The sequence below is a fragment of the Monodelphis domestica genome, chromosome 8, assembly GCF_027887165.1.
Source record: "Monodelphis domestica isolate mMonDom1 chromosome 8, mMonDom1.pri, whole genome shotgun sequence".
Classification (NCBI taxonomy): domain Eukaryota; kingdom Metazoa; phylum Chordata; class Mammalia; order Didelphimorphia; family Didelphidae; genus Monodelphis; species Monodelphis domestica.
In genome coordinates this window covers 197,584,270-197,607,080 of record NC_077234.1, presented here as the reverse complement: position 1 = coordinate 197,607,080, position 22,811 = coordinate 197,584,270, and the positions used below count along the sequence as shown (strand labels likewise).

The window sequence follows — 22,811 nt, the reverse complement described above, 5'->3', positions numbered from 1 at the left end:
ATCCCCACCTAGCTAGAGGAAAGAACGCTGGGACTGGCATCAGAAGCCTTAAGTGTGAGTTCTGCATCTATCATTAACTTTGATCAGGTCACATTAGCTCGGTGGTCTCAGTTTCCCCTTCAATGAAAAAAGGAGGTTGAACTAGATGACCTCCGAGGGCTCTGTCAATTCTAACATTTTATGATTACTTTCTAGCATTGGCTGCATAATTTCCCCACCTTGATTCTTCATCTTAGTTTACCCTTTTAATCTTCATTCTCTGCCCCTTTGACTGGTGTCCCCTAGCTAGCTAATCTATGCAAATTAGTGGCTTGTCCATCCCAGGTACCCTGATGGGGATGCTTGGAGTTTAAGCCTTAATCAAGAAGAGTAGGAATTTCAGCCTGTGGGATCTCATCACCCTCTTCCAATCATACACACCATGTAGATGATTCTCTACTTTGTCTCCCATTAGGGCCAAAGTGGCTACACCATCCCTTGTTTTCCTGCAGGGTCATCACTTTTCTTCTTTGTAACTGGAGAAATGGACAGAAAATAGAAAAATTGGCCAACTAACAAACATGGAACTTGAAATCAGTTTTTAAACTCCTTGAAGTAGAGTTTCAGAGGCAGTTTTCTATATTCTTCTGGCTTCTTGGTTATTTAGTAAGATATAAACATAGGAAGGAATAATTAGCCAGAGGAGGACATGCCAGGGACCATGTATATTTAGGGAGAGAGGACCTGTGTTTAGTTTATGCGATTGCTAAGCATGTTAACCATTTTGGATAAGCTCCTTGTGTGGCTTATTTATTTCAAAGGCATAAGGGAACATAATGAAATGATGTAAGCACTGAATGTAAGGAAATTATGAAGTGGATAGTTTATCTTCTGCTCAAATAGGCTGCTCCATCAGCCTCCTCCTCTCTTCTTTTTGTGCCCTCAGGCTCTTTCCTTCTTTCTGGTTCTCAAAACCTCTGCTCAGGTACATCATTCTCCCCAAGGTGGAAATGATTGATAAAATCTTGAAAGGACTGAATCACAGAAGAGCAATCTGGATCATGGAACAGATCATAGGACAATAAGATTCAGGGCTGGAGGGCCTCAGCAGACATTCAGACTGGCCCTCTCCCTGAGGTTCAGAGAGGTTGGATGCTTCTTGCAAAGTCACACAAAGCCATACAAGGTCGCAGAGCATGGCTTGGAACTCAGGTCTCCTGGCTCCAATTCCAATGCTCCACTGCAACGCACCTTGAATTTCAGAACTTAGAAAGAGAAAGAGACATAAAATCATAGGCTATTCAAGATGGTAGACTCTCCAACCTCTCTCTTGTACCACCCCTCCAGCCCACACCCCCCTTTTTTTTTTCCACAGATGAGGTAACTGAGGCCCAAGGAATTTAGCATTTTTTTTTCAAGGTTACACAACTAGTTCATGAAAGAGTCAATACCTGAACATAGATTTTCAGCCTCTAGCGCCTTCTCTTGGTTACCCACCATTATTTTATGACTATCACATTTGTCTGAATTGAAATCGTTGGGGATTGAGGAATTTAATGGCATGCTTCATGTGTGTGACCATTTGTGTACCTATCTACAGCATCATTTATAATCTTTGTTGTTCACTTGTTTCAGTTGTGATTGACTCTTCATGACTCCTTTTTTGGGTTTTCTTTTTTTTTTTAAACCCTGACCTTCCATCTTAGAATCAATTTTGTGTATTGGTTCTAAGGCAGAAGAGTGGTGAGGGCTAGGCAATAGGGGTCAAGTGACTTGCCCAGGGTCACACAGCTGGGAAGTGTCTTAGGCCAGATTTAACTCTCAATCCACTGAGTCACCCAGCTGCCCCCTTTTTGGATTTTCTTGGCAAAGATACTGAAATGGTTTGGCATTATGAGGCAAACAGGGTTACTGACTTGCCCAGAGTCACTGAGCCAGGGCAAGTGTCCAAGGCCAGATTAGGACTCATCTCTTCCTGATTCCTGGTCCAGCTGGAACAACCTAACTGCTCATGCATAATCACATTTGTGAATCAATGTGTAATCATTATTAGCTTTATTGTTTGCCCTTCCAGCTCCAAATCTTTCAATGAATAAACCTCTGCTCGTTCCCTCACTGAGCTTCAGTTTTGTGAATTGGGGGCAATTTATTCAGGATCTCTAAGGCCCTTTCCAGTGCCAGCATTTTGTGATTCTTGGGGGATTCTTGGTGAGGTTTGGTCCAGAGAGAGGAAACTTAAAGGGACACCCTGGATTGAGCCTGCTTTCTGAGGATCACTCTAGCTAAAGGACAGACAGACTCACCATGCAAGTTATCCTCAGATGCCTCCCAGTGGCATGCAGGTCACTGAGTCCTTAAAGACTTTGAATGTAATCCCGACCAAAGTCATGCCTTTCTGAAGATCAGATCCAGCCCAAGCATGGCAGACTGTGGCATGCTCCTGGGGGGGAGGGGCTGGGCATGTAGATCTTTAGCTAGGGAATTCTGAGTCGCAGAAGGCCCAAAGCCAAGTGTCCACACTTAGTCTACTATGATATAATGAGCCCCTGGGAACAGGAGGCAGATGGGATAAAGAGCGTGGAACAAGTGGTCCAAGAAGGGACCAACTGAGCCAGGTGGAAACTGATCAGGCCAAGCCTTCCATGCACTGGCATGTGCACTCAGCAGTGGATTCGGTGCAGGAGTGGTTGCTGATTGTCTTGGGTTCCTGGAAGACCCGGGCTCAAAAACAAACAAACAAACAAACAAGCCTGGCCTGCTAAGTATGGAGAAGTTCATCGCCAATTCGCTGGCTACTTGGTAAAGCTTTTGGCCATGGCCACCTGGGAAACAAAGAGGAATAATGAATGGTCCTTCGTCCTATGTGGGCTCCCTTTTCCCACTTACACAGTGATGGCGACAGAGTGGCACAAAAGAGACGCCTGGAAGCAAGGAAGGAAATACACATGTATTAAGTGGCTACTCTGTGCCAGGCCCTGTGCCAAGCTCTTTACAATTATTATCTCATTTGATCTTCACAGCAACCCTGGGAGGTAGGTGCCATTATAATTTAATTTCATAGTTGAGGGAACAAAGGCAGACAATGGTTAAGTGATAGTGCCCGACACATAATAGGTGTTTAATACATGTTTATTGACTGATTGACTTGCCCAGGATCACACAGTAAATGTATGAGGCTGGATTGGAACTCAGGTCTTTCTGAGTCTGGGCTTGGGATTCTATCCAAGGTGCTAGCCAGCTTGCATAGATATACTGCTATAGGATCTGAATTAACCTTGACATGTCACTATAAATAAAATAAGTAGAAGGAAGGAAGTTATGGCTAAGGATAAACTGCATCATGAAAACATGCCTAAAGAAGCTCACAGAGTTGGCTTGATTATATGCCCCAAGGCAACAAGAAAGAGAGATGAAACTATTTTAGAGGTTGGTATGTAGAAAATCAAGAAGGCTTCTTTTGTATTGTGTTGTTGTTGTTGAGTTGTTTTTCAGTCATGTCTGACTCTTCATGATGGAGGTTGTGGTTTTCTTGGCAAGAATACTGGAGTGGTTTGTCATTTCCTTCTCCAGCTCATTGTACAGATGAAGACACAGGGTTAAGTGACTTGTTCAGGGTCACAAAGGTAGTGTCTGAGATCAACTTTGAACTCAGGAAGAGGAGTCTCCTGACTTCAGATCCAGTGCTCTGTCTACTGAGCCATCTAGCAGATGTAGACAATTAAACTGAGACAAATGGAAATAAATTATAGGAAAGTTGACCAGAAAAAAAAGTAGAAAGGAGATTTGGACTCCTCTCTGCCCTGGCTGGAGCTGGTCACCATTTTCTAGAACCTTCCCTTCCTAATCTTCTATCTTCAAGCTTTCTGGTCTCTTTCCTTAGGATTACCCAGGTCTTGCCCCTTCCTGAAGATCCACCTTTCTAACCAAATCAAAACTTAACCCTGGTATCCTTATCACCTTCCCTCGAGTCCTCTTCCAGGGTTTTCCAATATGACAGTTAGGTAGATATTTAACTTTATGAGTGAGTGAGTCAAAGAATGAAAGAAAAAGCCCTTATTAAATAATTTCTGTGTGCAATGCATTGGAGGATACAAACAAGAAAAGTCAACTAATCATAGAGCTCACATCCTGTTGGGGAAGGTAACATATATAAAAGGCTTCAGCTGTAAGTCAGATAGAACAGGTCTATGATCTTTAGGATGTTGCAGCAAAGCAGATGGCAACATGTCTTCTTTAAACTCATTTCCACTAATTGAATAAAATATTTCTGATATTAAACTGTTTGATGATGCAAAGGGCTTTGATGGAGAGATCATTTTTTCCTGGATTTTTAACAGATATTATTACTGAGGTGGTAGAGGTTCCAGGACTCATCTGTGCTAATGAAACAAAAAGGAGAGAGAGAGACAGAAAGAGACAGAGACACAGAGAGACAGAGGCATAGAGACACAGAGACACAGAGAAGAGAAGAAAAGCAGAGAAAAGAACAGAAGAGGGAAAGAAGAGGAGAGTGGGGGAAGGAGAGAGAGAGAGAGAAAGAGAAAAGGGGAGAGAGACAGACAGAGAGACAGAGAAAATAAGAAAGACAGAAATAAGAGGAGAGACAGAGAAAAGAGAGAGAGAGAAAGAGAGACAGAGAGAGAGAGAGACAGAGAGAGAGAGAGAGAGAGAGAGAGAGAGAGAGAGAGAGAGAGAGAGAGAGAGAGAGAGAGAGAGAGAGAGAGAGAAGAAAGGAGGGAAGGAGAGGGAGATGGAGATGGAGGTAGAGGAGAGTGATGTAGGGAAGTCATGGCTGCCTTTAGAAGGAAGAACCAGATTCCTAAACACAATGCTTCCAACTTTAACTTGTAACCCAGTTTGTAGTAGTAAAAGTTTCAGACTAGGTAGAATGGAATAATAAAAGAGGCATCCAGGTGGTACTTTTGATAATTTCCAATTTATCCTGTATGCAGCTTCTTTAAACATGGTTGTTTGCCTGCTGTCTCTTTCATTAGACTGTGACTTCCTAGAACCCAAGGACTATATTTTGCCTTTCTTTGTATATCTTTAGCACTTAGCACAGTGCCAGGTACATAGTAGGCATTTAATACATGTTTCTTGACTAACTGGATAGAGTAGCACAGGACATGGAATCAGGAAGATCTGAATTCAAACCCAGCCTCAGACACTTATCAGCTATGTGATCCTGGGGAATTAATTTAATCTCTGGATGCCTCAGTTTCCTCATCTGTAAAATGAGGATAATAATACACCTAACTCCTGGAATAGTTGTGCGAACTAAATGAGAATATTTGTAAAGTGCTTTGCAAATCATAAAACACTCTATAAATACTTGTTATAATTAGGCACACTCTTTTTGTATTTCATTTAATTTAACTGTTTTTCTTCAATATTCAAATCCTGTCTGAGACACTGACTTGCTGCATGATCTTAGACAAATCATGTACGTGCTCTGTGCTTGTTTCCTCTTCATTAAAATGAGGAAGTTAAACTCAAATGGCCTCGAAGGTACATTTCAGCTTTAAATTTCCAAACTTTCCCCTCTGCTGATGACCCAAGGTTCTAGAAGGCCTGCCTGTAGCTTGGGCTGCCATGAAAGATACATGATGACTTGAAACATGGAGGAGAAGAGGAAGAGGACTCTGAAAGTAGAAGGAGAGCCTGTGTCCTCTTACTCACTGGCGACTCTCGGTCTTTGGTTCCAGTACTCTAAAAGCGATGGCCAAAGAGCTCATTTTTAAGAAGTGTGATTCCATGGAGGCAGGAAGTGGACCTCAAAGCAAACAAGAAGTAAAGCCGAGTTTGCATGACTTCTGACCAAGATAGTAGTGATTTAAGAGGAATGAGGTTATGATTTGTAGCCTAAACATTTCCTAACTCTTTTCTAGTCACACATGCTAGAGGAAGCTGCATTCCTGCTATTTATAGGTGTAGAAAAGCTTCCCTTTCCCCCATTGGGTTCTGTGTGGATTGGGGAAGCTGATCATACACTGGGGAAGGATTTAAACTGGGTCTTTCTGTCTCGAGAACATAGTGAGTGAAGGGACCCTGGATCTCTGTGTCATCCCACCCCACGTCTAATGCCATGCACTTGGAGAATCAGCAGCCCTGCTCTCAGAACAGCTTTCATACACATGTGGAGGCAGTAAGCCTGGAATCAGGAAGACGTGAGTTCAAACCTAGCCTCAGACACTTCCTAGCTCTGTGACCCTGGGACGAGTCATTTAATCCTGTTGGCCTCATTTCCCTCTTCTATAAAATAAGCGAGAGAAGGAAATGCCAAACTACTCCAGGATCTATGCCAGGAAAACTCCAAATGGGATCATGAACTGTCGGATGCAAATGAAACCAATGAACAACAGATATATGTAAAACACTGGGGCAAAAGGGTTAGAAACTGTGAAACAGGCTTTGAATACTTCAAGAGGTGCACGTTAATACTTCATGTGTGGAGTTTGTTTGTATCTATCTTGTTTGTATTCTTCCAAAGGATAAAACAAAGGACAGAGTCACCGGATTACAGAACTCCTCTGCATTCCTAGGAAACCATTGGAATCTTGGCTGGGAGTTCCCACAAACTGGTTCCCTAGCCCCAGTTAGCTCAGATACCTACGCCTACCACCTACACAGAAAAAAAAAAATAGAATGCTGGGTAGAAATTACCAGGAGGCCAGTTTTGGGTTCAGCATAAAAAAGAACTATGGAATCATGAATGATCATTGTTTTGATCATTATTGTATGGCTTTCAAAGTTGTTTGTTTTTTACCTTTTTATTATTGAAATTATTTTCCTGATCCTATCCATTTCATTTTTCAATTTATAAAAGTAAAACATTATTTTTAATAATTTAAAAATCTAAATTAATATTTACTATTTCATTTTAAAATTAATATTGATTAATTTAAAAATATCAATGCCATTGCAAGAAAGAGAAAAGAGAATAGAGGAAAAGATTCTTTAGTTGCAAAAATGTTTATAGCGGTTCCTTTTTGTGGGAGATGAGAAAATAGAAACTAAGAGAATGCCCGTCAATTAAGGAACAACTGAATAAATTGTGGTCTATTCATGGGATGGAGTGCTCTCATGCTATAAAAAAATGAGGAAATAAATAATTTCAAAGACACATGGAAAGGCCAAAGAACTGACGCAGAGGAAACTGAACCACAAGGAAAATTCATAACTTTAGATGTATATACTGAAATAACTCACTTTTCCCTTCCATTTTCCTCATCAGTAACATGAGAGGATTAGACGAGGTGGTTTTAAAGCTCAGATAGTCTGTGATCTGGTTCCCTTCTGGGATGCACACACAGTCATCCCTGCCCCGGAGCTGCATCTTGCTATGGTTGCAGCTGTCCTTAGGTCCGAGTGGCCCTGACTCACTTTCCATCAATATTTAACCTAGAGATCATTCTGGGCACATATTGGCCTATAGCAAACAATCCAGGCTTCTCATGGCTGTTGTTCCCAACAGGCAATGGACTGGATTGTGTAGAGAACATTGGTGCCACTGTCATGGGGAATTCAATGTGATAATAACTGCATGCAGGGAGAGTTTGGGGTTTTTATGGGCTTTTCTGAGACTGGACTAGCTGAGCATCTGGACAGAATTCACTTTTTTTGTAAAGAAATAAAAATAATTTTCAAAATTTCTTTGTAAGACCCCTGATTCAATCTGGCCACGCTACTTCCAAACCTGACTTGTACTTCCATGGAGTGAATTGTAGGTCTTATTTAAGGACCTACTATGAGCCGGGCACTATGCTAAGCACTGGGGAATACAAAAAGTCAATAATGGATGGAGTGCTGGGAGTAAAACCAGGAAGATCTGAAATCAAATCTGACCAGAAACACTTAATTGTTGTGTGTCCCTGGACAAGTTACTTAACTTCTGTCTGCCTTAATTTTGTCATCTTTGAAATGGGATAGGACCCAACTTCCATGGCTGTGAGGATCAAACGAGACAATATTTCTAAAATATATCAGATTTAGCACACGTAGCAGGTACCTAAACACTTATTTCCTTTTGTCTTCTCATTGTACTTTCAAATTCTGTTGAGTTTTCTGAAATTTCATTTCAAAATATCTTTTAAAAAATTTAAAATTATTTTTCAATTATCAGGCAGTCATTTCCCCCTTCCCACCTCTCCATAAACCCTGAAAAGAGGGAAAAAAATGCAGAAGCCCAGCTGTGTCTGGTTATTCATGACCCTATTTGGGGTTTTCTTGACAAAGATCCTGGAGTGGTCTGCCATTTTCTTCTCCAGCTCATTTTAGAGAAGAAGAAATTAAGGTTTCTTTAACAAGCTTAAGTGACTCGTCTAGGATCACACAGCTAGTGTCTGAGGCTGGACTTGAACTGAGGTCTGGTGATTTATTCACTGTGCTATCTAGCTGTCCTTTCCACATGAGTATAGACATAATATATATTTCTATTCTGGTCATGTTTGCATATTAGTCCAAAATACATTTCACATTATTTCAACATTGGCTTTTCTTTTCAGAAATTTCTCGAGTTTATGTTTGGAATATTTTTTAAAAAATTGAATCATAAAGAATTTTCTATCAATAAGTGAAATAATAAGTCTGGAATTGGAATAATTTATTTTAGAACCTGTGGGCAATGCCTATAGTACTAGAAAGAGACAATAGGAAATAGATGATAGACTTGGAGTGAGAATTTTCAGATGCTAGCTGTGTGCCCCTGAGCAGATCACTCATCCTCTCTGAACCTCAATTTCTTCACCTATAAAATGGGGATGATAATAACTTTTTTCCCCCAAGGTTGTCATGAACATCAAATGAGATAATGTCATGGAGAGTATTATATAAGGGCAGGTAGGTGGCATGGTATACAGAGGGCTGGACCTGAAGCCAGGAAGACTCCTTTTCATGTCCCTGGGCAAGTCTCTTCAAACTCTTTGCCTCAGTTTCCTCATCTGTCAAATGAACTGTAGAAGTTTGGCAAACCACTCTAGTATCTTTGCCAAGAAAACCCCAAATGGAGTCATGAAGCACTGAATACCACTGGAAAGGCTCAACAACAGCATATAAACATGAACTACTATTATTTGTAGGTATTAGCCCCTAAAATGTATCTTAAAGTTTTATCTATTTACTTAATTTTTGTTCTTTGGAAAATTGGGCTGCTGAAGAGTCATTGTTTGGTCTAATATAAGTTTTTGTGGTTGTACTTTAAACAATAAAAATACATGAATGTTTTCTTAAATTCGAGTTTATTATAATTCTCTGGGGTTACTTTTGGCACCATGACTTATTCCATGGCCTGGAACATCTTTTTCAAATAACATTCTATTACTACCAGCAGTAAGAATAGACAGAAGCCAAGGGAAAGAGGAAGGACAAAAGTGTGAGAAAGGGATTAAAGGCAGCTAAAAACTGGCAAAGATTCTCTGGGCTCAAGTCTCAGGCATGCTGTAAGATGGAAAATCTCCCTTTCCAGTGAATGGAATGGATGCATTCCATTCACTGGACACTCAAGCCTTCTTTACTTCAATTTACCCACATTTTATCTGGCTACTTGGGCAGTTGGTGGCTTGATAGATAGTTGGGTAGATGTGGATGTGGATCTGGAATCCAGAAGACCTGAGTTCAAGACCAGACTCATATACTTATTGGCTGTGTGACCCTGGACAAGTCACTTTATCTTGTTTCTCCCAGTTTCCTCATCTGTCAAATGAGCTGGAGAAGGAAATGACAAACCAATCCAATATCTTTGGCAAAAAGAATAAAAACAAAAACAAAAACAAAAAAAAAACCCCAAATAAGGTCACAAAGAATCAGATACCACTGAACAACAACAAAATTTCTGCCATTCTCCATTTATTCCTACGACTCTGTTGTTAAATGTCTTGTTTCTCCCATTTTCCCTTTTTCCATTAGATCCAGAAGATAAGTAAATCCACATTACCATTCTTGATGAGGACCTGTAAGACATCTGTTCTGACTTTGACTGCCATTTTCTTTGTCTTTCCTATCAAGACACTCATCCCTATTTTCTTTCCCCATTTATATTCCTTGAGAGGAAGGACTATGAATTAATAAGTCAACAAACTGACATTTGCATCAACAGGGCTTACCATAAATGCTTAAACAATACTTTATTAATTCACCCATCCATTCATTTTTCTCCTTTTTCTTCATCTTCTCTTCCTCTCCTCTTTCTCCTTTTTTTTCTGCTTCTTCTTCTGACTTCTTTTTTCTCTTTATTGCCTTCCCTCTGTCCTCTTTCTCCTCTAAATTCGAAGAAAGGGAACTCCAATAACTCACCAACCTCCCCTCCATTACTCTCTCTCAGTGTCAGCTGGCTTTCTAATTTGATGTTGGATAAATGCCCTTTTCTTAAATTGGGGGAAAAGTGTTTTAGAATGAATTTGCATAATCCTAATTCCTTTCCCCCCAGGCCTGCAGAGACTCACCATTTCCCAAAGACCCTAGTGGCAGTCCTTTTCCGTGGTTTTGACTAATGAAATGATTACTATCATGCTTTTGTGGTTCATTCATCTGAAGCCACTTCCTGGAAAGTTCATAATAGGGTAAACATTTCTCTAGAACAGATGGTAACAAGCCCAATAGTATTCCTCTCCTGAGAGCCAATTAAAGAAGGGAAAAAAAAGTAAAAATCATCCTTTCCCAAGTTTTAGATTTTTTCCTTCCCTTCTCTTAGAACACAGTTCTTCTTCCTAGACTATCTACTTCATTCTTTGGGGCAATTTTCTGCTTCTCGACTAGAAACTATATCCATAAGGATGCAACTTAATTTGTATTCTCTAAAGTATTTTTTTGGAGAGGAACTTTAAAGTAGACTAGCCTACTCTGTTCATTTTCTAGATCAGGAAACTGAGGCCCAGAGAAAGTTTAAGTTATTTACTTAAAAGGTTAAGGGATTTACTCAAGGCTATAAAAGAGTAGGAGTACCTACGAGGTACAGTGGATAGGATTTGAAATGGGGAAGACCTGAGTTCAAATCCTTCCTCAAATATTACCTTAGCTGTAAGATTTTGGGCAAGTTAATGAACCTCTCTCAACTTCAGTTTCTCTTCTATGAAATGGGTTTAATAATAGCATTTAACCTCACAGGATTATTGAGGATTAAGTATAAAAACATATATAAAACATTTTTCACACTTTAAGATACTATATGAACATTATTACCACTAATATTATTGTGATCAAAATTATTAATGGAACACATTATTATTATATCATTAGTGTTATCAGATTTATCAATCAATTATTGATTATGTATTAATGGAGAATTTTCTCATTGTTGTTGCTGTTATTATATAATCAATATTATTGTTATCAGAATCAGGATTAGAGCCAGGGTTTCCTATTGTCCATTCCAGCACTTTCCACACTGTGGCATGAGCCCACAACACCTCCAAGTCATCTCCCATCAGATACATGCATTGAGGCTCTTTAAGCACTATCGGTACCATTAGGTTCCTGTTTGCTATTTGAGCTCCGACTACTTTACAATTTTTATTTTCTACAGATTGCGCATCAATGCAATTTTTAATATTCATTTTCTGACATTTTGTAATCGATGTTCTCTCTTTTCCTCCCAGCCCTCCCAGGTAATAGGACATAGGCTGTACATATGTTGTCATACCATGCATATTTCTATGTTTGTCATGTTATGAAGCAAGACCCATATTGCTTACACGAGATAAAATGGAAGCAGCAATTGTCTGGATTTTTCCTGACATTACGGCCATACTTGGACACATTTATTTTTCTTTCCTTCCACTAGATTACAAATTCTTTGCTAGCATTATTCTTCAGTCATGTCCAAATCTTTGTTCTCCATTTGGAATTTTTTTTTTTGGTAAAAATCCTAAAGTGGTTTGCCAATTCTTTCTCCAGCTCATTTTACAGATGAGGAAACTGAGGCAAACAGGTTAAGGGACTTACCCAGTGTTATGCAACTAGTGACTGAGGCCAGATTTGAGTTCAGGAAGAAGAATCTTTATGACTCCAGGCTCTCTGCTGGCCACCCTTTGATGGCAGGTCTGCACATTATTTTATTTCTAAATCCTAGAATAGTTGTCTTACACATAGTAGGCACTTAGCGTCCTAGGATCATAGATTTAGAGAAGGATGGGATATCCAATCTAACCTCCTCATTTTATAGATGTGAAAAGGGAGTCCCAGAGAGTTTGTCATGCAGGTAGCAAATCTCAGAGTCAGAATTTGAACTCAGACACTCTTCCTCCAGAGCAATTGATCTTTCCAGTATGTTACTTCATGAATATGGGTCAGATTAGCTGCATTCTTTTTATAGGTGGGTCTTTTTTTTTTTAACCTTTGCCTTCTGTCCTGGAGTTGATGCTATCAGTGCCAAGTCAGAAGAGCAGTAAGAAGAGTAGGCAGTTAAGAGGTTAAGTGACTTGCCCAGGTCATAGAGCTAGGAAGTATCTGAGGTCATATTTGAACCCAGGATCTCTCATCTCCAGGTCTGGCTCTCTATCCACTGAGCCAACAAGCCATTACCCCCCTTCAGTTTTAAATCTATAACCCAAGGAGTATAATATGACTTAGGGTCATACAGGACTCAAGAAATCCCTTGGTCTATCTTTCATTTGTTCATTGTTTGTTGATTTTAATTGTGTCCAACTCTTTGTGACCCCTTTGGAGGTTTTCTTGGCCAAGATACGGGACTGGTTTACTATTTCCTTCTACAGCTCATTTTACAGATGAGGAAACGGAGGCAAATAGGATTAAGTGATTTGCCCAGGGTCACACAAGTAGGAAGTATCTGAGGCCAGATTTGAACTCAGAAAGATGAGTCTTCTTGACTCCAAACTGGGCATTCTATCCACTATGCCATGTAGCTACCCTGGTGGCATTTCAGGCACAGGGAAGAGTGGATATGATGCTGCCTCTTCTCATCTTAGAAAGTTGCCTACTGGAGAGGAGCCCAATTTGGCTAGTTTAGACCATATGAAGGAAAACACTCTTGAGATAAGATTGGAAAGGTAAGAAGGTTCCAGGTGGCAAAGGGCAATGAATGCCAGGCTGTGTGCATTTATTCAGTAGGCAACAAGAATCCCATAAAAGATTTTGAAAGAAAGGGGGGATAAAATTTGAACTGAGCCTCCTTGTATTCAAATATTTTCAAGGACTTCTTGTAGTGACTAGAGGACCACACCTGGAGTTAAAAAGATCTGGATTTGAATCCAGCTTCAGACCCTTACCAGCTGTGTGACCTTGGCAAATCTAGTGTCTCGGAGCTTCAGGTTCCTTATCTGTCAAATCAGAGTGAAGGCAGTGAATAGTGAAACTGGACGCAGAATCAGGAAGGCATCTTCATGAGTTTAATTCTGGTCTCAGATGCTTACTTTCTATGTGGCACTTGGCAAGTCACTTAACCCTGTTTGCCTCAGTTTCCTCATCTGTAAAATGAGCTGAAAAAGAAATCATAAACCATTAGCTGTGTGACCCTTGGCAAGACACTTCCCTCCATTTGCCTCAACTTCTTCATCTGTAAAATAAGTTGGAGAAAGAAATGGCAAACAACTCCAGTATCTCTGCCAAGAAAACCTCAAATGGGGTTATGAAGTCAGTCACTTAGTCCTGTTTGTCTTGGTTTCTTCATCTGTAAAATGAACCAGAGAAGGAAATGGCAAACCACTAGCTGTGTGACCCTAGGCAACTCACTTCACTCCATTTGCCTCAGTTTCCTCATTTGTAAAATGAGCTGGAGAAAGAAATAGCAAACAACTCCAGAATCTCTGCCAAGAAACCCCCAAATGGGGTCATGAAGAGTTGGACATGACTGAACAACAACAATGACAACAAAATCAGGATTATAACAGTAGTCACCCCTCAGAGTTGTTATGAATATCTAATGAGAAAATATATGTAAAATTCTTTGCAAAATTTAAAGAATTACATAAATAATTATTATGGTTGTTACTCATGATATTTGTGTGTTTTGCTGGAGGCACAGAATTCAAAAACTGTGGAGAGCTCACAACACCATTATCTACAACTAAACTCTATAACAGGATTTCTTAATTTGGAGTCTATAAATTTAATTTTTTTTGATAACTACATTCATATATAATTGTTTTCTTCAGTTTATTATTAATATTTAATATTCATTTATTATTTAATAGATATTTATTTTTAATCATTTATTATTTTATTATTTACATTATTTATTTAATATTTATTAAGATTTAATTATTAATAAAGTTTTAATATACTTTAGTGGTATATGATTTAAGCTTTTAAAAACATTATCCCAAGAAGTAGTCCACAGGTTTTATGTGGCTGACAAAGGGGTCCACATAACAACAACAACAACAAACAAAAGCTGAAGAACCTCTCCTCGGTTCACTCAATAGCTAACCATTCTGCTAAACTGCCCAGGGGAGAGGCTTGCTTTACCTACTCCATGACTCAAAAGGTAGCTTTGAACACCCCAGCAGATTGGCTACCTCCAATTATCCAAGGGCTGGCTACTGTTGCATGAATATATCTTTCTAATGATGGCATTGAGGCAACAGTCAGTCATAGCACAGGCATCTGGGAACCCATTGTAGTTTCTTCCACAGTCGAGAATTCCTCAATTCTGATTTTAGGCTCTCACTGATGGGAGTGTTCCTTCATCTATGCAAATAGCTAAGTCATCAATGTCATCTCATGCTACGTGAATCTAAGTCTTCCCATAATCCCCTAGTATGCATTTTCCCGACATACTGGACATCTGCTTTCAGCTTTGTTCTTTGTTTTTTATTTTTTAAGTTGGGAACATAGAAGCCAGGGGTATGTTAGTAAATGTTCAAAAACCAGCTCTCTGGGGGGAAAAAAGAAGACTTAAGTTTAAGCTCTGTTTTTAATACTTTCTTAAGTCTAGGCTGGTTGATGTTAGACTTAATAGAAATGAGGTCAATAAACCATAAGATCAGATATTGGACAATAAGGTCCTCTCTAGAAGTATTCAAACTCTATTTTAGAGAGTGCAAGTCCTCATGGGCTGGCCATGTAGCCCAAATGCCAAGCAGACATTTATCTAAAAGACTATTTTATGGAGAATTTACATAAGGCAAGTCCTCACATGGAGGTAAGAAGAAGAAATACAAGGACACCCTCAGGGTCTTTCTGAAGAACTTTGGCATACATGGGAATCGTTGGCACAGGACTGCCCAGCCTGGCACGTCCACACCAAAAAAGATGCTATGCTCCATGAGCATCGCAGTAACACAAAGGAAACACGAGATGTGCAAATGCAGAAAGAACATCTCCATCCCAGATGCCCTAACTGATTTGTCTGACCTGTGGTGGATCCTTCCAAGCTCATGCTGGGCTCACCAGTCACAACCAAATACACCATGCCCTGAACCCAATATGGGGATGCCATTGGTCCTCAGAGTATGAAGGACAAATAAGAACAGCTTCAATATTTTGATGGAGCCACAGCATTCCAAGACTACATATATCTCACATCCCCTCTATCTATTGATCAATAAACTCACTCTATTGCATGAGTTCTTCATCTGGGGTCTGTAAACTCAAGAAAACAAAGTTTTTGATAACTATTTCTATATAAATGGTTACCTTGGTTTAGTTTGGGGTTATATTATTTTATGCTTTTTAAACACATTATGCTAAGAAGTGATCTACTGGTTTCATCTGGATAACAAAGGGGTTCCATATAACAAAAAAAGATGAAGAACTCTTCCTTTGCTCACGCACTAGCTGAACTCTGCCTCAGCCACCCAGGGGTTGTGCTTGGTGTAGCTACTCCATGACTGGAAAGCAAGCTTTTAACACTCCAGTTGATTTTTCCAACCCCATTTATCCGACTGCTGGTTACTTTTGCATGAAAATACCCTTCCAATGCTGGGATTGAGGCAATGGTAACTCATAACACAGGCATCTGGGAACCTCTTATAGTTTCCTCTACTGTCAGAATTCCTCCATTTTGATTCTAGGCTCTCACTGTTGGGAGTGTTCCTTTAATCCATGCCATCTCATGCCATGTGAGACGAAGTCTTCCCATAAATCCTTTAGTATCTCTTTTTCTAATATATTAGAGACCTATTTCTCAGATTTTTTTAAAAAATAAAAGCTGTTAGTACAGAGACCAGGGGTATGCTGGTAAATGTTTAACAACCAACTCTAGAAAAAAAAAAAGTGCCTACGTTTAACCATCATTTTTAATACTTTCTTAAGTCTAGACTAGTGATATTAAAGTCAAATAGAAATGAGGCCACTAACCTGGATAAAACTTAGAAAGCCACATATTAACATTATCTATGCTCCATTGTATTTTATTCATTTTGTTTAATGTGTCCTAATTCCATTTTAATCTTGTTTCACCTGGGAGTATTCACCATCTCTCATCTAGATAATGAACAAACAACAAATCAAACCCAGATTTGTAGCATATACCTACAGCTGTCAATACACTCACTGAATATTTAACCACAATTGTGAGTCAGTCAGAGCTGGCTCCAGCACACCCCTGATTGTAGAATAATAAATGTTTGTGTATTGCTTGCATTGCCACACAGTAAGCCATTTGAATTCCTGGCAGAGGCTGCCCAGAGGCTGCAAGCTTACTGGCTCACCTGTCAAGTACATAGTGTGTCCTTGATGCACACGGAAGAGAAATATGACAGGTGTGAAGGATAGACTACAAATCAGAGAGGCTGGAGGGAGAGAAACCACTTAGCAAGCCAGATGGATTGAGGATGGTTAGAAAAGAAGGGATGGAGATCCTTAGAGACTGGACCACGCAATTTAGTCATTGTAGTTTCATGTCGTTCCTCCTTCGTTTTGGAAGAAGACCAGTGACAGGGTGATGCTTGACTTGTGATTTAAGTGAGTTGGAGCCTCCAAAGGTGTCAGCATCACTCTTTTCCAGAGTCCTTAAAGTCCAGGGGCAAGATAAAAGCCGAAGGACTGGCTGGTGATGGCCTGGAATGCAGTGGATGACCCTGGCATGTTCCCTGACTGGCCAGACTCTAAGCACCCCTCAGAACCTGCTTCAGTGCCTTCATGGTCATTGCAATACATTGTTCTCATCTGCCCACGTTGCTGGAGGACGTCTTCCCATGCTCCTCACCGACAGGTTTGAGGTCTGTTGGTTACCTTCAATGGAGTTTTAGTCCGTCTGCCCATGGTTTTACTGAGGTGGGACAGCTGAGTATGCTACAGCTTCTGGGAGCCAAAGGCAAGAGTTGTGAGCTAGATGGACACCAAAAGTGGATGAGCAGCCCTGAAGTAGGCTCTACAAAGCTGTCACGCCAGAGGTGCCCAGTCTAGCTATCAGAATACACCTCTTGTGATACAACAGAATATAACTGATGGCCTCTGTGACCCACACCATAAAAGGTGAAAGACAAAAAACAAACAGAAAAACCATTTTGTTCTGGTGGGAGACCGTGCATTACATCCCAAGGACTGCTTCTCTCTTTTATGCTGTGGTCAATCTTCCGCAAAACAAAGTTTCGACTCGTAAAAGTGGATTGAACTTCTAGAGAATGCACATTCCCTCCAGACTAGCATTGGTAGGGAAGAGCACCAAGCAAAAATGAACGGTAAGTCCCTGCTGTGGGCAAAGCCCTGAGCTGGGTGCTGGGGGCACAAAGACAGCAGCGAACAATAGTCTCTGATACATCCTGGCTGTGGATCCTGGGCAAGTCACTTTATTCCATTGGACTAGCCCTCGCCCTTCTGCCTTCGAGTTGATACTAAAACAGAAGGTCAGGGTTTGGGGAAAAAAGAAAAAAGTTTCTGCTCTTCAGGAATGCACTTTCTACAGCAAGTTAATTTCTAGAGACAGTAATGAATTTTCATTAGCAAGCAACAAACAAACAAATAAAAACCAAGCAAAATGGTTTGAGTTCACCTTTGTGAGTCTGAATGTTTTCAATATAGGCATGGACTTTCCATTTGTCTTTGTTTGGTCATTTTCTTTTTGTCTCTTCCTGTTTCTGTTTTTGTTGAAGTTTGTCTATCTATCTATCTATCTATCTATCTATCTATCTATCTATCTATCTATCTATCTGTCTGTCTGTCTGTCTGTCTGTCTGTCTGTCTATCTATCTATCTATCTATCTATCTATCCATCCATTTCTCTGCCATCCATCCATCTGTCTGTCCATCCGTCCATCTGTCTGCCTATCTGGGATAGTGACTAAACTTGTGATTTCACTTGTACAAAGGAACTTCTAGCTTCTAGCAGCTTCTTTTTGGCTTGTAAGTACAAGAGAGTTAGCTAGAACAGAAATTCCTGAGAAATATGTGACTTGCTCAGGATCACTGACATGGTATGACTTGAACCTAATTCCACTCCCTTCCACCCTTACCCCTGCCCCAAACTCCTCACCCCCTCACACTCTCTTTTTGGTAAAAGATTACTTGGTAAAAAAAATGTGGAAAAAATGAAGAAGCTCAAAGAACTAAGAATTCCTTATTTAACATATAGGGAAACTGAGGCCAGAGAGGCCAATTTACATAGGGTGGCAATATAGTATAGGAGAAAGTATGCTGAACCTGGAATCAGGAACATGGACTCTAATCCTGGTTCCAAAACTTACCGGCTGTGTGACTTTTGCATGAGTACTTTCCCTTTCTGAACCATAATTTCCTGTCTGTGAAATGGGGACAATAATGCATTACCTCTTACCCCAGGGTTGTAAATCTCAAAAATTATTCTGGGGATGATATGCCTAATTGCCTTTGGTTACACAGGAAATAAGTGTGAAGGTTGGCATTCAGACTCAGGTTCTCAGATACTAAACCCAGCGTGCTGCAATGATTAAATAAACTCAAAAGTGCCTTCCTTTCCTAGCATCCACCCCCTCTCCAATTCCTCTCAAGGTCTAGGGGATCAGTTAGTGAGATACTCCAGTCACACTAGCAATAATAAAAATATTGCACATTTGTGAAGTTATTTGCTGTTTGCAAGTGCTTTTTTCACATCAACCTCTGAAACAAGTATTAGACTAATCACACTTCCTTCACAGATGAGGTAGCTGAAGTTCTAAGAAATGCAATATATTGCCTATGGTAAAACAACTCTTGGGTCTCTAAGGGAAGATTCAAACCCAGGTTCCTTATGTTCTATTTTCTAAATTCCTCTCCCTTTGGGGAGTCCCTTGGGAGACTACTGGGAAACTAAGTGACCTGAAAGAATGTGCCTTCCCTCAATGAAATGGAAACATGTATTTATTTGTTTTATTCAGCCATTTTTTCAGTTGTGCCTGATTCTCTGGAACCACATTTGGGGTTTTCTTGGGAAAGATACTGGCGTGGTTTGCAATTTCTTTCTCCAGCTCATTTTACAGATGAGGAACTCAGGCTAACAGGGTTAAGTGACATGCCCAGGATCACATAGCTAGTGTCTTTGATGCCCCATTTGAACTCAGGAAGGTGAGTCTTTCTGATTCCAAGCTGAGTGCCCTATCCTCTGGACCATGTAGCTGCCTTGTATTTATTTACACGTTACCTTAAATCTTAATTCAAACCCTGTATATTTAAGAGTGTAATAATTTGTCTTGGACTTATGTCTTTGTCAACTATAACAGGGACTTCCTTAAGGAAATGAATAACTTCTAAAATCAGAGTATGCACCTACATTTTTGAAATAATTGTTTTTAAATACTTTAGAATTATTCACTAATATAATAAATGTGTTTTCTACTTATAAACAAAAGTCTCATGCCTTCTCCATCACCCAGCAGCTTATCTGCACTTTATTAGTCCTAGTTTATTACTAAAAGTCCTTGGGAAAAACCCCCAACTACATTTCTTTTAACAATTTCTGAAACATAGACTTTTTTTTAATAGTTTGGATTGACCGGTCACTCCACTTAATCCACATCCCTCAGGTTTGGCCAGATGTTTGTGACTCACTACTTAAAAACCAAACCAACCAAAGAAACAAGAACACAAACTAATCCTATAACCAGAAAAGGACGGGAGTGTTTTATGTCAAGTGTGAGCCCAGTTTTGAATGCTTACTGTTTGTTACTTTGCAAAGAAAGAGAATCATGGGATAAGAAGACTGTCAGAGAACTCAGAACGTTCATTTCTTGAAGAAAACCAGGAATTTAAGCTCCTTAAAGGCAGGGACCAGTTCATTTTTGTTTTCTTATCTCTAGAGCCCAGTATAGTGCCTCCCACTTAGAAGGCATCTAATAAATGATTGGTTGATTAATCGATTGCCCAGAGGGACATTAGTTGGTATGAGAGCAGAGACCTGAATGTGTTTCCCAAAGATCTTTCTCCCCCAGAACACCTCTAAGTCATCTCCTCATCAGATACATGCATTGAGACTCTTTAAGCTCTATCCATACCATTAGGTTCCTATTTGTATCTAAGAATTGCTGAGTTCTGACTACTTAAAAATTTTTATTTTCTACAGATTGCGTGTCAATGCAATTTTTAATATTAATTTTCTGACATTTTGTAATCCATGTTCTCTCTTTTCCTCCCAGCCCTCCCAGGTAATAGGACATAGGCTGTACATATGTTGTTATATCATACATATTTCTGTGTTTGTCATGTTATAAAACAAGACACATATTGCTTACACTAGATAAAAATGGGAGCAGCAATTGTCTGGATTTTTCCTGACATTATGGGCACACGTGGACACATTTATTTTTCATTTCCCTCTATCAGATTACAAATTCTTTGTTAGCATTATTCTTCAGTCATGTCCAAATCTTTGTTCCCCATTTGCAATTTTCTTGGCAAGATCCTGGAGTGGTTTGCTATTTCTTTCTCCAGCTCATTTTACAGACGAGGAAACTGAGGCAAATAGGATTAAGTGACTTACCCAGGTCTGAAGTCAAATTTGACTTCAGATAGAGGAATCTTCATGACTCCAGGCTCTCTGCTCTGATTAGTTGCTCTTTGAAGATCTGCACATTATTTTATACTTTCATCCCTAAACTCTACTAGTAGGCACTTAGGATCATAGGACCATAGATTTAGCAAAGGAAGAATTCTCCAAGGCCATCTAGTCTAAGCTCTCCATTTTATAGAAGTGGAACTGAGTCCCAGAGCTTTTAAGTTGATGTAAGTCTTGGAGTTAGTAAATTTTGGAAGCAGAATTTCAACCTGGATCATCTTCCTCCAGAGCTATCAGTCACTTCATAAATATTTGTTAGACTTAATTGAATTCTTTTTATATGTGAACCACTTTTTTTTTTAAACTTTTACCTTCTGTCTTAGAGTTAATGCTATCAGTGCCAAGTCAGAAGATGGGTAAGGGCTAGGCAATTAATGGTGTTAAATGACTTGCCCAGAATCATATAGCCAAGCAATATCTGAAGCCAGATTTGAACTCAGGAAGATGAAATATTTGTGACTCCAGGTCTTTATCCACTGAACTACCTAGCTGTCTTTCTCTTTGTTTATGATCAGTGTTAGTAGTCTCCCAGGGTCTGTCTGTTTTGTTTTCTCAGAGCTTATGCTTGTGGTTTCCTATGTGACCTTTCTTATTTTTTCTAGACCTCTAGATACTGGACCTCAAATTTCAGTTTCCTGCTTCCAGAAACGATATGGATTGTTCTTCTTTCTTTATGCATTGGTGGTGAATGTTTCTGCATCCAGCATTCAGCTCCAGGAAAGCACAGGTAAAAACCAAATATGAGGAGTAGAAACTAGGTTGTTTGCAGGATATTTTTTTTTCTGTGTGGAAGGTGGTTGTTTTGTCTGAACAAATGGTTGCATATATTTGACACGAAATGAGTAAAATATGGTCATTTCAATTTAGTGGCCAAATCTAACAATGAATAAGTCTCATTACATCTCCTGCCCTCACTGCCCAACAGGTGGAGAAAATACACACTCAACCAGACAATATGTGCTCATGGATTTTGATCTGGAAGAGATCTTAAAGATCATCCAGTCTTACCCCTTCATTTTGCAGAGGAGGAATTTAGGAATTTGAACTTTTCTTCTTTTCTGGGAGATGTTAAGTGACTTGTCAAGGCCACTTAGTTAACAGAGAGATGAGATTTGAACCCAGAGGAAACTGGTTACCAAAGAGGTGAAATTCAATTCAATTCAAATCAATAAACATTTATTTAAGCACTTAGTAGGTACCAGGCACTATGCTAAATGCTTGGGATATGAAAAGGAGAAAAAGACAGTTCCTTCCCTCAAAGAGCTTACAATCTAATGGAGGAAACAGCATACAAACAAATATATACAAATAAATAGGAAAAAATACAAACATAATAAATATATAACATAAATATATGATTATATTATAAATGTAAATAAAACAAATATATTATGTATATATTTACAGCAAACTGTATACAGGATAGATAGGAAATAATTAACAGAGGGAAGGCACCAGAATTAAGAGGGGTTAGGAAAGGCTTCTTATTGAAGGAATACAAAATAATACAAAAAGAGGCAAAGGTTAGTCTCTGCACTCAAGGAGCTTACAATCTAATGTGGGAGACAACATGCAAACAGCTATGGTACTCATATTATTAATTTGTTCCAGAAGGCAAATCAAGTTCTAAAATGGTTGAGTGCCAAATTAATTTTTCCCATAAGGAATAAAGCAAGTTGAATAAATCTGTTCCAGATGCCTAGAAACCTCAGATTTTATGACATTCTATTGTCATAATTAGAGCTGTATTTTACTAAATAAAATTAATAATACATAATCATGAATAAAACAGATAATTAGATTAAATAAAAAAATTCACTTAACTTTACCTATATTGTGAGGAGTTCATGGTGTAAGGGGATTGTGGGGAAGAGAAATGTTTGGAAGAGGAGTCCCCTTTCATAATATCTGAGTACAAATGCCCTTCTGTAGT

The 22,811-nt window shown here is 39.4% G+C and overlaps 1 protein-coding gene across 3 annotated transcripts in view; it reads left to right on the top strand.

Moving 5' to 3' along the window:
- IL1R2 (interleukin 1 receptor type 2) overlaps window positions 1-22,811 on the top strand; it is a 45,502-nt gene that overhangs the window by 1,276 nt on the left and 21,415 nt on the right. For all 3 annotated transcript variants that reach the window (XM_007501159.3, XM_007501158.3, XM_056808383.1), the window contains exon 2: window positions 21,481-21,605. In XM_007501159.3, coding sequence (XP_007501221.1) covers window positions 21,481-21,605 — 125 coding nt within the window. The remainder of the gene's footprint in view (window positions 1-21,480; window positions 21,606-22,811) is intronic.